At 35.1% G+C, this 12,967-nt stretch overlaps 1 protein-coding gene across 2 annotated transcripts in view; it reads left to right on the top strand.

The window, feature by feature from the left end:
• The first annotated feature begins 439 nt into the window (after positions 1 to 439).
• LOC125679436 (MAM and LDL-receptor class A domain-containing protein 1-like) overlaps positions 440 to 12,967 on the top strand; it is a 16,980-nt gene continuing 4,452 nt past the window's right edge. Inside the window, exons 1-6 of one of the 2 annotated variants that reach the window (XM_056157475.1) lie at positions 440 to 459; positions 1,973 to 2,218; positions 4,892 to 5,038; positions 5,422 to 5,564; positions 7,316 to 7,426; positions 7,514 to 7,595. In XM_056157475.1, the coding sequence (XP_056013450.1) occupies positions 2,014 to 2,218; positions 4,892 to 5,038; positions 5,422 to 5,564; positions 7,316 to 7,426; positions 7,514 to 7,595 (688 nt within the window). In that variant the 5' untranslated portion in view covers positions 440 to 459; positions 1,973 to 2,013. Of the gene's footprint in view, positions 460 to 1,694; positions 1,871 to 1,972; positions 2,219 to 4,891; positions 5,039 to 5,421; positions 5,565 to 7,315; positions 7,427 to 7,513; positions 7,596 to 12,967 lie in introns of those variants that run through there. The other variant, XM_048918661.2, reaches the window with a different exon arrangement.

The raw sequence follows: 12,967 nt of genomic DNA, 5'->3' as shown, positions 1-12,967 counted from the left end.
GGACATCGTCGCACGTCACCGCTGAAACGTACGCTCCTCTTCCCGTAGAGGAGGGTACATTTCAGGCGTGGCGTGCGATGATGGGAGGGGGATTGTACATTCCCTTTTGGTTGAACATTTGAATGAAAATTGTCATTTTGTGCCTCGAGGTCTGCGTTCCCATTTGTTCCAAGGCGAAAAGTTGCTATTTTTTTGTCGCACCCACGACCCACTCCTTTGGATATTTTCTTGATCCGCCCCTGTATTGAGATATTCAGCTGTACAGATGCCTAGATAAATGTGTGTTTTTAACGAAGTATAAGGCCGAAAGGGAAAAAAGTTGACCGCATACGTTTCGCATGGAGTGTACTTAGTTTTCACCAGAATGTGTCATAATTTCAGTAGTGACGTCATAACGCTGAATTATTTTTATTGCCCATGCGTGGATTGCATGACGCCGAAAAATGAAAGTAGACCTGTGTAAGTATTTTGTTTATGTCGAATATATTCATTACTTTGAGTTATTTTAGTCTTGAAATCGCATAAATTTCCTAAATCAAACTTTTGAATTGACATTTCTCGTTTAAAGATACAAAACTTTCAGGACTAGATCTAGGACTGCTGGAAAAAGTATAACAAGTTGCTGAGCTATCTATTTTGACTTTCTTTTGTATGTTGCTCTTTCTTATAGTATGCCCTCAAGGGCCCCGAATTGGTTTCAATAAATATCGTATATTATATACTGCATGCTATTAAATGTTGCAACACCTCAGGTTCTATGAGAGTAACAAGTCGTCTGAAAACGCTGAAGATTGAAATTTTTTAAAACGATAAAAACATTGGATGAGGTAAAGTCACTTGGCAAAAATTCCTTGGAATAAAATATATCTCTCTAGTCTACGCTAGAATTAACTGAAGAATTAGGCATGCAATTTGTACACCATTGTGTATATTCAAACACAGACATATTCTTTTGACAGAATTCTGAAAACTGCTTGATTATGATGGTTTTCGGTATAAAATTGTTCCTGGTTCTCTGATAATTTTTATCTGTATGTAACTTACTACAGCGCATTTAGATTGAACTTTAAAAACTAAAGCTTAAAACTATTCGTGATTTGAATGGTGAACTTGAACTTTGATAACGCCACAATATATTACGAATAGATCCATGTGATGAATATTTTATTATATTTGACTTGACACAAGATCAGTCTATGTACATATCATGTTGAATTGTTCTTGATCATGTTTATGAACTGCATCCTCTCCACCCAGCCAGCTTAATTTACATACATGTACATTATAATCAGTCGGACACAGTATCATTACCCCCACCCCTCCTCAGAATAAATACAGGTGATCGACAAACAAGCTAGGTGTGTCAGTCCTGTCTGCTGTTGGAATGTGAATGGGGTTTTCAATTTCTTTCTCAGTAAATGGACTAATTAATATTAACTGTTGTATATTTCAATACAAAAAAAACCGTCTGTTCACCAAGACTAAATTTTACTACCAGGTAAACTGCAAAACATTGCTTTAAAGTTCACATATAGATCAATTTTCAGGCTACCTAATTTGCCGTACTACTAGAATTGATGTAAGCAAATGAAAGGTTTACCATTAAGAAACTGTCGAAATGAATTATGTCCGCTATATATTTTGAAGCTGTTAGTGAAAGTACTCTTTAACATTTGATTATTTCATTGATGAGATATTATATAACATTTACGACGTACGGTGTGTCCGTTGACATTGTCTCAAATAAATAGTTGTCCGCCTTCGATGGATTTTCTTGGCATCCATGCCAAATTTGTCTCTTTTTTATATATTTTGCACAAAGCTTTCCAGCATTGGAATTATTCAGAAGGATTGTATTTCTTTTACAAAGGTATGTCATTTTGAAAAGTGAAATCAAGAAAAAATTTCTTGATCTCAGAACTATACTACTTAAATTTGTACCTTTGAATTGAGATGGATTCCTTTATTTTAGAAAACTTCATTTTCGAACATCACGCCTTTTCCTGGTTTCTAATGCGTTACACTTGGGCAACACTAGTAGCTAGCATTTGTTGCCTGAATGCCTGCCAGGCAACCAAGCAGGAATGTCAGGGGATGCAGGTGTTTCAGAGCATGTTCACTGAAGTAAGGCAGAAGGCAGAAGAATTAGCAGCGATGATACAAATCCTCCAAGGAAAACTTGACAGCTCCGTGGATCTGAACTGTAGTGGTAATGCAGGTTGGTGTTGACCTTAACGAGATTAAATTTATATACCCCCACCCCCACCCCCTATTAGATTCAGATTCATTAGGGAATTATTCTTATTTGATTGAATTGATTGATTGAATATTGTTTAACGTCAATCTCGAGAATATTTCACTCATATGGAGACGTCACCACTGCCGGTGAAGGGCTGCAAAATTTAGGCCTATGCTTGGCGCTTATGGCCATTGAGCAGGGAGGGATCTTTATTGTGCCACACCTGCTGTGACACGGGGCCTCGGATTTTGCGGTCTCATCCGAAGGACCGCCCATTTAGTCGTCTCTTACGACAAGCAAGTGGTACTGAGGATCTATTCTAACCCGGATCCCCACGGGATTATTCTTATTTGAAGACTATCCATATATTTGATAATAAATCATTTGGGTCGGTTCACAATACAAAGTTAATCCTGGTCAAATTTCATGTCCTGATCTTGCCATTTGCTTCTTCGCTTATTTGGCGAAGGAGCAAAAGTGTGAAGATGAACTCGAGGGAGCAAAGACACGAAAGTGCGAAGGGGAAATCGAAGGTAACATTAATATCACTCTTTCGTTATCGCACTTTCGTTTCTTCGTCTAAGCAATCAAAAGTCCTTGGTACACAGGATGAGTCTAGACGAAAAAGAGTGCGATAGAACCAATGGAAATTTGGTAGATTTTTTTCTTTAGAAGAATAACCCTTACATGATTTCGACATATAATATATTTAACATTGGACAGTATTTATATACGGATCCCCAAATGTTGAGTTCTTGGTACTTTCTTTTTATGTTTAAATTCCATTAGTTGATAATCTACTTGTCATGATATGTACAGGACCTCTATTGCACATAAATATGGCAACAGCATTAGATTATAATATTATGCGAGCTTGTATAGATTTTCTTCCTACAAACAAATTTATTCGAAATTGATGATACATGTAGACAGAGAACACAGGAACGATCCCGTTTTGAATTTCGATTTTTACAACAGTACACTGAAATAAAGCTGTGAATCTATAACATTATGCTTTTAAAAAAGTATTTTCATACACCGGCTGAAAGATATGAAACTATGAAACATTACTTATACGGAAAGTACTGTTGAGAGGACTTGATAAAGAAAAATCAAGAAACATCGGTGTAAAGTTTACAAGAAAAATAGTGAAACAACCATGCTCATGTTTGTCAACTTGCTGTGACACAAAAGGTTGTCTTTTGAATACTCAAAATAGTTTTTTTTTTTTTTAAAAGGTTAAAAAGCTTTCTCGCTTTCTTTCAAACAGATATGAAAAACTGCACAATCTGCATGCATAAGTGATGTCTTTTGATAACATGCCCGCGTATGTTGTAAGTGACAAGTGGTATTTCGCCTACTGCTGATGGCGTCTTTGTATGCATGTAAATTACAGGAATAAAACTTAAACAACAAACAAATAATAAAAGAATAAAAAGTGTAGTTAGACATTTGTTCACCATGACCGCCGCGGTGGCCTAGAGGTAGAGCGTTCGCCCCGCATGTGGAAGGCCGGGGTTCAAATCAAGTCGTTAAAAGAGGTAGTGACAGTTCCATTGCCAAACGCTCGGCATCAGGTGTGAATGTCACGGGTCCTCGGAGATGACCTTAAAAAATGGATGTCCCGTATCCCAGTAGGTGTGGCACGCTAAAGGACCCTCAATGCTCAATGGCCGTAAGTGCCGAGTAAAGGTCTAAATTTGAAGCCCTTCACCGGTCTTGGTGACGTCTCCATATGAGTGAAAAATTCTGGAGAGAGACGTTAAACAAGATACAATCAGTCAATCAATAATCATCTAGAACCGTTTCACATACGAGGTGAGTTAATTTCAAAGCATAACATTAATATAATTTATTTATTTTTTGCGTATTTCATTGTACTGATAATACACAACAATGTAAAATTAAATAACGCGCGCTATTCAACTTGTCTTTACATAGTTGCGTATTATAAAACACGATATATGAGAAATAAGTACATAGTCCATGCAAGTAAGTATCATGTGAAAGGTAATTTAATGATGAAAAGGCTACAAATGAAAAAAAAAATCATGCTTTGTTACCAAATGCCCAAGTACAACATCACAAGTTACATGAACCAAATGCTCATGTTTTGTAATGGCTCTTGCGCATGCAAGATATCGTTCTGAAAAGTTGTCTTGTTTTATTACAAACATAAAGGGCAGATAACTCTATATGTTCAATATCACAATACGTAAACATTGGATTGAAAAGATCATCTGTTTAAATGAGAATGCTATTGTACTTACTGCTAATTGAATAGTAATTAGTGAAAACACAATTTTTAAGTAGAATTATTGTCACTACTTACTTTTGTCCTTGATGTACAATGCCGTAGTTTTAAACCGTTAAAATATAACTAGTTGAAACAAAAATGAAAATTAAACCTAATCAAGTTTATTTGCAAAAAACATGCCCTAAGACTTGGTGTTTGAGAAAAAATAAGGCGGATAGAGCCACGCTTTACGGGCGTATGGAAAACAGTGTAAGGTATTTATACCCCCATGTCAGCTTTAACTCGGAATTAATTGATCCGGGTTAACTTAACCCAACATGAACCGTCCCTTAGATAGAACGTTGAACTTCTCTTTTCGAACTTAATGAAAAGTGTTTTCTACTGTTTGTCTGTAGTCGGGAATAGAAAGAACGTGTTGAAGTTAAATGTAACTTACTACCACTTTGAGTATGGTACATGCAACCTCACCCAGAGCAGGGACGACAGTTCGGACTGGGTACTAGACAACACTTATCCAGACCATACCATGAGATCCAAAATGGGTAACTATTCATGTTAAAACTCTAAACGATGTACTTATCCCCTGTTTTATTGAAAGAAGAGGAAATTAAAAATAATTTGTAATGAAGTTTACCCCCTCCCCCAAAGAAAAACAACCCTGGAGGGGTCTGCATTTTAAAAAAATATTATTCCCAAACATTGAAGGAATTGAAATATATAATAACCGATGCTAAAATTCCATCGAAAGATACATATTATAAAGGTAATAGTACAGTGTTACTCGAATATAACGAATCGTAGATGGTAAATAAAACTTCCTAATAACCAGGTAGCTACTGTATCGGTGTTTGCCATATAGAATTAGATTAAAAATGTTTATTGTTTGTGGAGTAATTCTTTATATATGATATACATTATTTTACAGGTCATACTTTGAGGACCTACAGACCCGGAAATTACTTAATGCGAGTGACTACACGAACCTTCAACCCAGCCAATGCATATTGCATTCGCTTTTACTACCGAGCAGAAAGTCGTGCTTATGGAAAGCTGAATGTTTATATACAAGTATAAAATGACTATTTGTATGTAAAAAAGATTAAATATGTTTTTATTCACCCAGTATGACAATAAGTATAGGGGGTTAATTTGGGGTAGAGAATAAATTGACGGAGGTATATATACATATATGCGCCTTTGCAATGATGTCAGTCTAGGAATATCATCTTTGTAGAAAAGAGCATACCGCCCAATGGATGTGTATTTTTCTGACATGGATATACCGCAAGGCTACATTTATTGTTTTTCAATTTCTTTTGTTTATTTAATTTCTTCATTTCAACAAATGGACCAAAATTTCAAAAAACAGAGGGTCCGTTATAGATGTTTCGGCTTTGATAATATCCTCTTTAAGTAGAATATTGACGTTGCATATACTAGTATTTAAAATAGGTCATCTCAAAAGCTTACAAAAGGTTGAAACTGACCACTTTAAAATATTAATATATGTATATGTACATAAATTATTGATACATTATTCAAACCTATATACACAACAATTTTTAACAAACTCGAATTCTTTTACATCCAAAATATTCAACAGAAAAAAATGTGGAAAAATACTCAAGATTGACATCGTTATTCGAAAATATTTCACAAGAACTGAAATGCAAGAATATGAATATGAAAATAACTGGGTTTGAACTGTATTGAAGATGTGATTTTTAGGTCACCTGAGTCACTCGGATGGGTAATCTATTGCTATTGGTCTGCGTTGCCGTCGTACGTCATGCGCCCTGCGTTGACAATTGATCATTTTTAACTTATTGATAACTACCTTTCCAATTCTTTTCAAATTGGGTATTAGGCAAAAAGGGGACAACATTTGTAAATTTCGGGACTCTTGCACACCCGGGGCATTAGGGGCGGGGCAAAAGCAGTATTAATTGATCAATTTTCAAGAAATCTTCTTTTCTACTAAGAAAAACTAAATGCATAGTTATGTAGATCAGGAAAACCTCTACCAAAATTGTGAATTTCATGATTACGGGGATAGAAATTCTGACTTCAGGGTGGGGACAAACTTGGCATGTAGCGTTTATGTGTAAAATATTCAAATACACTGTAACATCTTCTGTCGTGTTATTGATACTAAATCTAAACTGAATGAATATTTTGAAGGAGCAGGTAACTTTATCCAAACTGTAAGTTTCCTAATTCCAGGGGTAGTGATTTTGGTACCAGAGAGGTGTCAAAATGGTAATGTCTTCATCATTTCAAAGACTTTTTTAATTTGCCAATACTGCATGTATAAAAACTAAATGCATGTTTAGAAAAAGATCTGCCAATTTGAAAGTTTACATTTTGTTTTATACTGCTGTTGGATATTAGGAATTGGCGTAGATATGCAGAATAGGTAAATTATTGCACTGGTAGATTTCGTAGAGTATAGTGATACGTTTAACTTATTCTCAGGTAACTGATTAGACTTGTAGTCCTCTTGCTTATTTCGAGTATGGCAAGACTTTTGATAAATGTTCGAAGATGTATATTGAGATACAACTGTGGTGGGAAAGCATTACGAATTCCTTGATAGACGGCGACGTTAAAAACGGAGGTAAAGGACCCGAATTAAGTTAGAGCAGGTGGATCAGTAGCTCTCTGGTTTGTCTAGGAGAGCTACAATTTTGCAGCTACGGTGATGCATGCTGGGTGTTTTATTATGGAGATAAGCTCTGTGTAGTCACGTCTGAGGAATCTTTGTGGAGGAAGACTCCTTTTCATTGATCATATTTTAGCATGATTTAAATGATTGACAGGAAGGTAACCTGAGGGGTATTTCCGTCTTTTCCTTGACTCACGTCCCGTCTAAGAGTTGGACACTAGCAGAATTCAGCCCCAACCCCGAGTATCTCAGAAGACCCTTTCAGGTAAATACTAAAACATGTTCATGTAAATATTTGGGAGTTTTGATGAGCCCATTCAAAATTCGCTGATACTGTATGTATAAATTACAGATTGTGTTGGAAGCTGAGCATCTAACTCAATATGTGTATGTGGATGATCTGAGTGTGTATAATGCAGGTTGCTCAAGTGAAGGTAAACTTCCTGCTTTTAGGAAGATTATTTTTTTCCTTAGATATCATATGTAATTTATGAGACAGACAGTAGGGACGTGAAACAACCGTAATTCAGATGTTGTAAATTCATTAATTTCATTCATCTGATTTTCTTTAAAACGTTAAGTAATCAGAAATATATGAACATTTTATTTGTAAAAGTTTATCTTTAAACCCCCCCCCCCTTTTTATTTTTTAGTTCGCCTGAACTGAAAAATCAATTGAGCTATTCTGATCAGCTTTTGTCTGTTGCCCGTCCGTAAACTTTTCACATTTTCATCCTCTCCAGAACCAAGTCATCCTTAAGGTATTCAATGTATAATGACCATATTTCATATCTAATAAATGGATGGTGGAATATTTGTAATCATGGTATCATTTTGAAGGGTTCATCAAATAAAAATAATCCACCATAGGAATTTTCAAAATTTTGTTTACTGCTTGATTTATTTCACCTAGAATTTAACATTGAAATATATGGGAAAAGCATGTTTTATTACAATATTTTAAAAACAAATTCTATTTTCATAATTATCTCTTGATAGAAAGTTACATATACTTTCCTTTTATGAAAATATGAAATAAAATTAATCATTGACCGCACACAGTTTTAGAAAATGAGATTTTTCTTATTTTTACAAAGGGCAGACAACTTTTCCAAAAAGTCTTAAGTGCAAAAAGGTCAGCTTCTAATCATTTACCAGTCATGTGAATTTCATCTGCTTCACTTTCATCATTATTTAACAATAAACTTTTATGTTGATCTAAATCCTTCAAAATTGTTCATTATACATAGAATACCTTAAATGAAGGGGATTCAAGTTTGTTCAAATGAAGGGCCACGTCCCCTTCAAAGGGGAGATAATAACGAAAATGCAAAAATGGGATGGAGACATTTAAAAACGTTCTCAAGAACCATGGGGCCAGAAAAGTTGAAAGAACTGCGTCTTTTTGTCAATATAGATATTTTTATGAATTTTCAGTGGACAAAACAAAGAGAGATAATTCTATTTCTATAATTTAGGTTAAAATCATGTATTTTATTATAGGATTCAATGGAAAACGGAAAATTCTTTTTACCCCCCCCCCCCCCCCCCCCCCCCCCCCACGTAAAGCACAAATTCCTTTTTGCAGGTATTTTAAATTGTCATTTAACAAATTTATACCAAAACCTTTGTTGTTTCAGGGGGGGGGGGGGGGGGGGGGGGGTTGTTGTTATATGTTTAGAGACCAAAACACAGCGAAAATCTTCACAGATTGCAAATGAGGTTAAAGTTTAAAGTGTAAAAAAAAAATTGAAGATTTACCATTTTTTTAAACTCAATAATATAAAGTAATTTGACAAATTAAGTAGTTATTTATTGATATCAATAAGCATTTTAGAATAGATGATGTTTTAAAGTCCGGTTTCAAGGAACATATTTTTCTACCCCCTAATCAAGCGGAGTTAAAATTAAGAGCACTTAATTAATTAACAGTGATATTAAATTAAGAATCAATTACTAATGGATTCTACTTTGCATTTAAACAAATATCATTAGCAAAATTGTAAAGCCTTCTAGATTATTCAAATTGAAAATGTAGGCGTGAATCCAGAGTTAGCGTGCGTAAATTCTTACATGAAAGCTTCCTCACATAGTGTAGATTCAATTTTTTGACATAGTGTAGATTCAAGTTTGTTGAAATTATGCACCCCCTCCCCAGGTTTAAAATCTTCTCAACAACTACTGGACTAGAAAAATTCAAATTTGCGTGAAAGCTTCCTGACATAGTGCAGATTCAGGTTTGTTAAAATTATGCTCTCCGGGGGTAGAGTGGGGCCACAATAGAGGATAAAAAGTTTACATGCAAATATATAGGGAAAATCTTCGTCTCAAAAACCACTGGGCCAGAAAAGTTCAAATGTACATGGCAGCTTCCTGACATTGTGCAGATTTAAGTTTGTTAAGATCATGGCCCCGGGGGTTGGATGGGGTCACAATAGGGGATCAAAATTTTAAATGTGAATATATGGGAAGAATCTTTAAAAAGCATCTCTAAAACCACTGGGCCAGAGAATTTCAAGATTACAAAGCAACTTCCTGACAAAGCAGATTCAAGTTTTTTTTATGTCATGCCCCCGGGGTTGGGGTAGGGCCACAATAGAGGATCAAAGTTTTACATGTGAGTATTTAAAAAAAAATCTAAGACCTTTTATGTGATGCAATGGTGTGCAATTGTTTGACCTTGACCTGGAAGTTTGACCTACTTTTTATAAAAATCTAACCTTTACAATATGTCCTGAACTATTCAAGGTACATGTACATGTACGTCTTTCATATCTTGTATATATATTGCTTATGGTAAGACCTTTCATTTCATATCATGACCTTTGAACTTGTGGCCTTGACGTATAGTTTGACGTACTTTTGAGAAAACTTAACCTATTAAATATATCCAGAACAATTTTAGGTGGGGTTTTCATATTTTGTGTATATATTCTGTATGCCAAGGCATTGTACATAATGGTGTTTGATATTTTGACCTTATAGTTTGACCTACTTTATAATAAAACCCTGACCTATTAAATATTTCCTGAACTATTTAAGATAGAGCTTTTATATTTTGTATATAGGTTTCTTATGGTAAGGTCTTTCATATCATACCATGATATATGACCCTGTGACCTTAGTTTTATCCAGAACAGCAAGATCGTGTTAATCGTGTTGGTGTATCTCTGGTATGTGAATTCATTTTCAGTTATGTTGTGATCCTTTGGGGGTTGGGGCCACAATATGGGGGGGGGGGGGGGGGGGTCATGGGGATAAAGATTGATGAAAAAAGTCTTTTGAAAATCATAATAGCTGAACAATGACAGGGTCAAGGTAACTCAGGTGAGCGATGTGGCCCATGGACCTCTTGTTTTTGTACCTTCATAAAGTTTGAGGCATGACATTACAATTTATGTACAATTTTTAAAACTGAAAATGCTTCTAGATTATTATGTCTCCCCTTCAAAGTTTTTGTCATTTTTCTTCTTCTTTAACCAAATTTTGTCCAGGCCCTAACTAGAGAACCCTTTGACTTTAAGACTTCAAACTTGGAACATAAGGAGATGGTATAGAGGAGGGGTGCCCGCCCCCAAAACTTTTGACCTTGACTGACTTATAAAGTCAAGGTCAATCTTTTACGTCAACATATAGTCCAGGCCAATAGCTGAGAACCCTTTGACATTACGATTTCAAACTTGGAACGTGGCAAGAGGACATAGATATAAATTTTTGACCATGAACCCTTTCTTCATTCAAGGTCAAATTAAGAAAAACATGAATTGACCATAACTTTAGAACGCTTTGACATTAAGACTTCAAACTTAGAATATGAGAAGGGGGAATGAGGAAAGGGGGAAATTCCACCAAAATTTTTGACCTTGATCCATTTATAAAGTCAAGGTCAATTTTTTATGTCAAAATATAGTCCAGGCCAAAAGCTGACTTGACAACCGTTTGACATTAAGACTTTAAACTTGGAATATGGAGAGGTTATATGGAAGAGGGGTGCACACCACAAACATTTTTGACCTTCATCTACTTACAGTGTCATGGTCACTCTTTTACATCAAGACTATAACCTGACAACTATTTGACATTAGGATTTCAAACTTACAACTTAGAAAGCAGATATTAAGACAAGATGTACTGTACCAAAATCTTTGACCTTGACCCATTTCTTCATTCAAGGTCACTCTTTTACATCAGAGTATAGTCAAGACTATAACCTGAGAACCCTTTGACATTAGGATTTCAAACTTACAACATGGAAAGCAGACATTAAGACAAGATGTACTGTACCAAAATTTTTGACCTTGACCCATTTCTTCATTCAATGTCATGTTTAAAGAAAACTTGGTGATTCTTAGGTGTAATATTGATGCAAGCCGTTGTTATTGCCTCTTACGCTTGCACTCATTATTGTTGCCCCGGTTATTAGACAATCAAACTTTGAAGGGGAGACATCTGTTTGTTTTTTTGTAAAAAAACAAAACAAAAACAATACCCACTAGTTTTTCTTCTGAAATGGTAGTTTCTGCATCATGAATGTTTGCATATATGTACTTTAAGCACAGGAAGGTCATCATCTATTTTACCCACTCTTCATGTCTGTATTATTGATAGAAAACGTGATTTGTGTCCCTTATCTTATGTTGACGCCAAAAGACAGAACTAGTTCATGTAAATAAATTAAAAGGTGAAGCTTAACACAATAACGAGCAGTCTTATCTATTCTACTGACAACGCAAATACATGTACAGTACATCACTTACCGACCACCCCAGGTAATGAGGAAACGGAATTATATTAGTACACAACATTTAACGAATATAGTATCTAACATGCTCTTGTACATATGAAAAGCGTACTAGCATAATCAACTGAATGGCCAGGATTAAAAACAAACAAAGTAAAAAGAAACAAACAAACAAAAAGTTTTTAAATGAAAACCTTTTGTTTTATGATAATCCAGATAATACACTTGAACAAAGCATGTAAAGCCTGTAATAGATATAGGAAGGATACAAATAAAGTAATTAAATTGAAACATGAAATGTTATTATTCCCTCGCCAATTTTTATTGAGAGGGGATATAGTAACGGAAGCATTCATGTATGGGTGAGTATGTGAGAGGGGGGATGTGTCACGTGGAGATTGTATATTTCATTTGATACTTCACATGTAGCTTTGTTGTCAAAAGAGGAAGCATCCTATTGAATTTTGGGGTTAAAGGGTTGATGTCCAAGGTCACCATGGGATCCCGGACTTCATTAAAAAAGCTTGCAGTCACTCTACGGGTCCCAGATTTGATACTTTACATGCAGCTTTGTTTCAATTGACATAGATAATCCTAGGTGGACGGACTAGAACTAAATGATAGTAGTATTTGTGCTAAACGAATACATTTCATGCTTTCACCACCATGGGATTTAAACATGGAATTTCAGTGAGTCTTTTTCTTCTTCTTCACAAACACTTATTTCCCACTACATACATGTATATTCAAAACTACGAGTCCTACTTAGCTATAATCTAGAATTCCCTTTGAACGCAAAATTGAAAAATTAACTTAAAAGATTTGTGAACTAATGTTGAATTTTAGATGAAAAGTTTGAGATATTACTTTGTAGAAGTTATAAAAAACATTCAGTAATACTGGCGGACCTCAGAAAATAGTTTATGGAACTGTTGGAAAGGTCGGAGAAGTTACGATGGACTCTCTAGCTTCTAGAAAGCATAAACAAATTCCAGAGTTTGATGTTTTGGATATTTTAAGAAGTAAACGTCTAAAATGTAAAAATATCAATGCTTTTTTAATTTT

This window comes from Ostrea edulis, chromosome 2 (assembly GCF_947568905.1).
Source record: "Ostrea edulis chromosome 2, xbOstEdul1.1, whole genome shotgun sequence".
NCBI lineage: Eukaryota > Metazoa > Mollusca > Bivalvia > Ostreida > Ostreidae > Ostrea > Ostrea edulis.
This window is presented reverse-complemented; position numbering and strand designations above follow the sequence as displayed.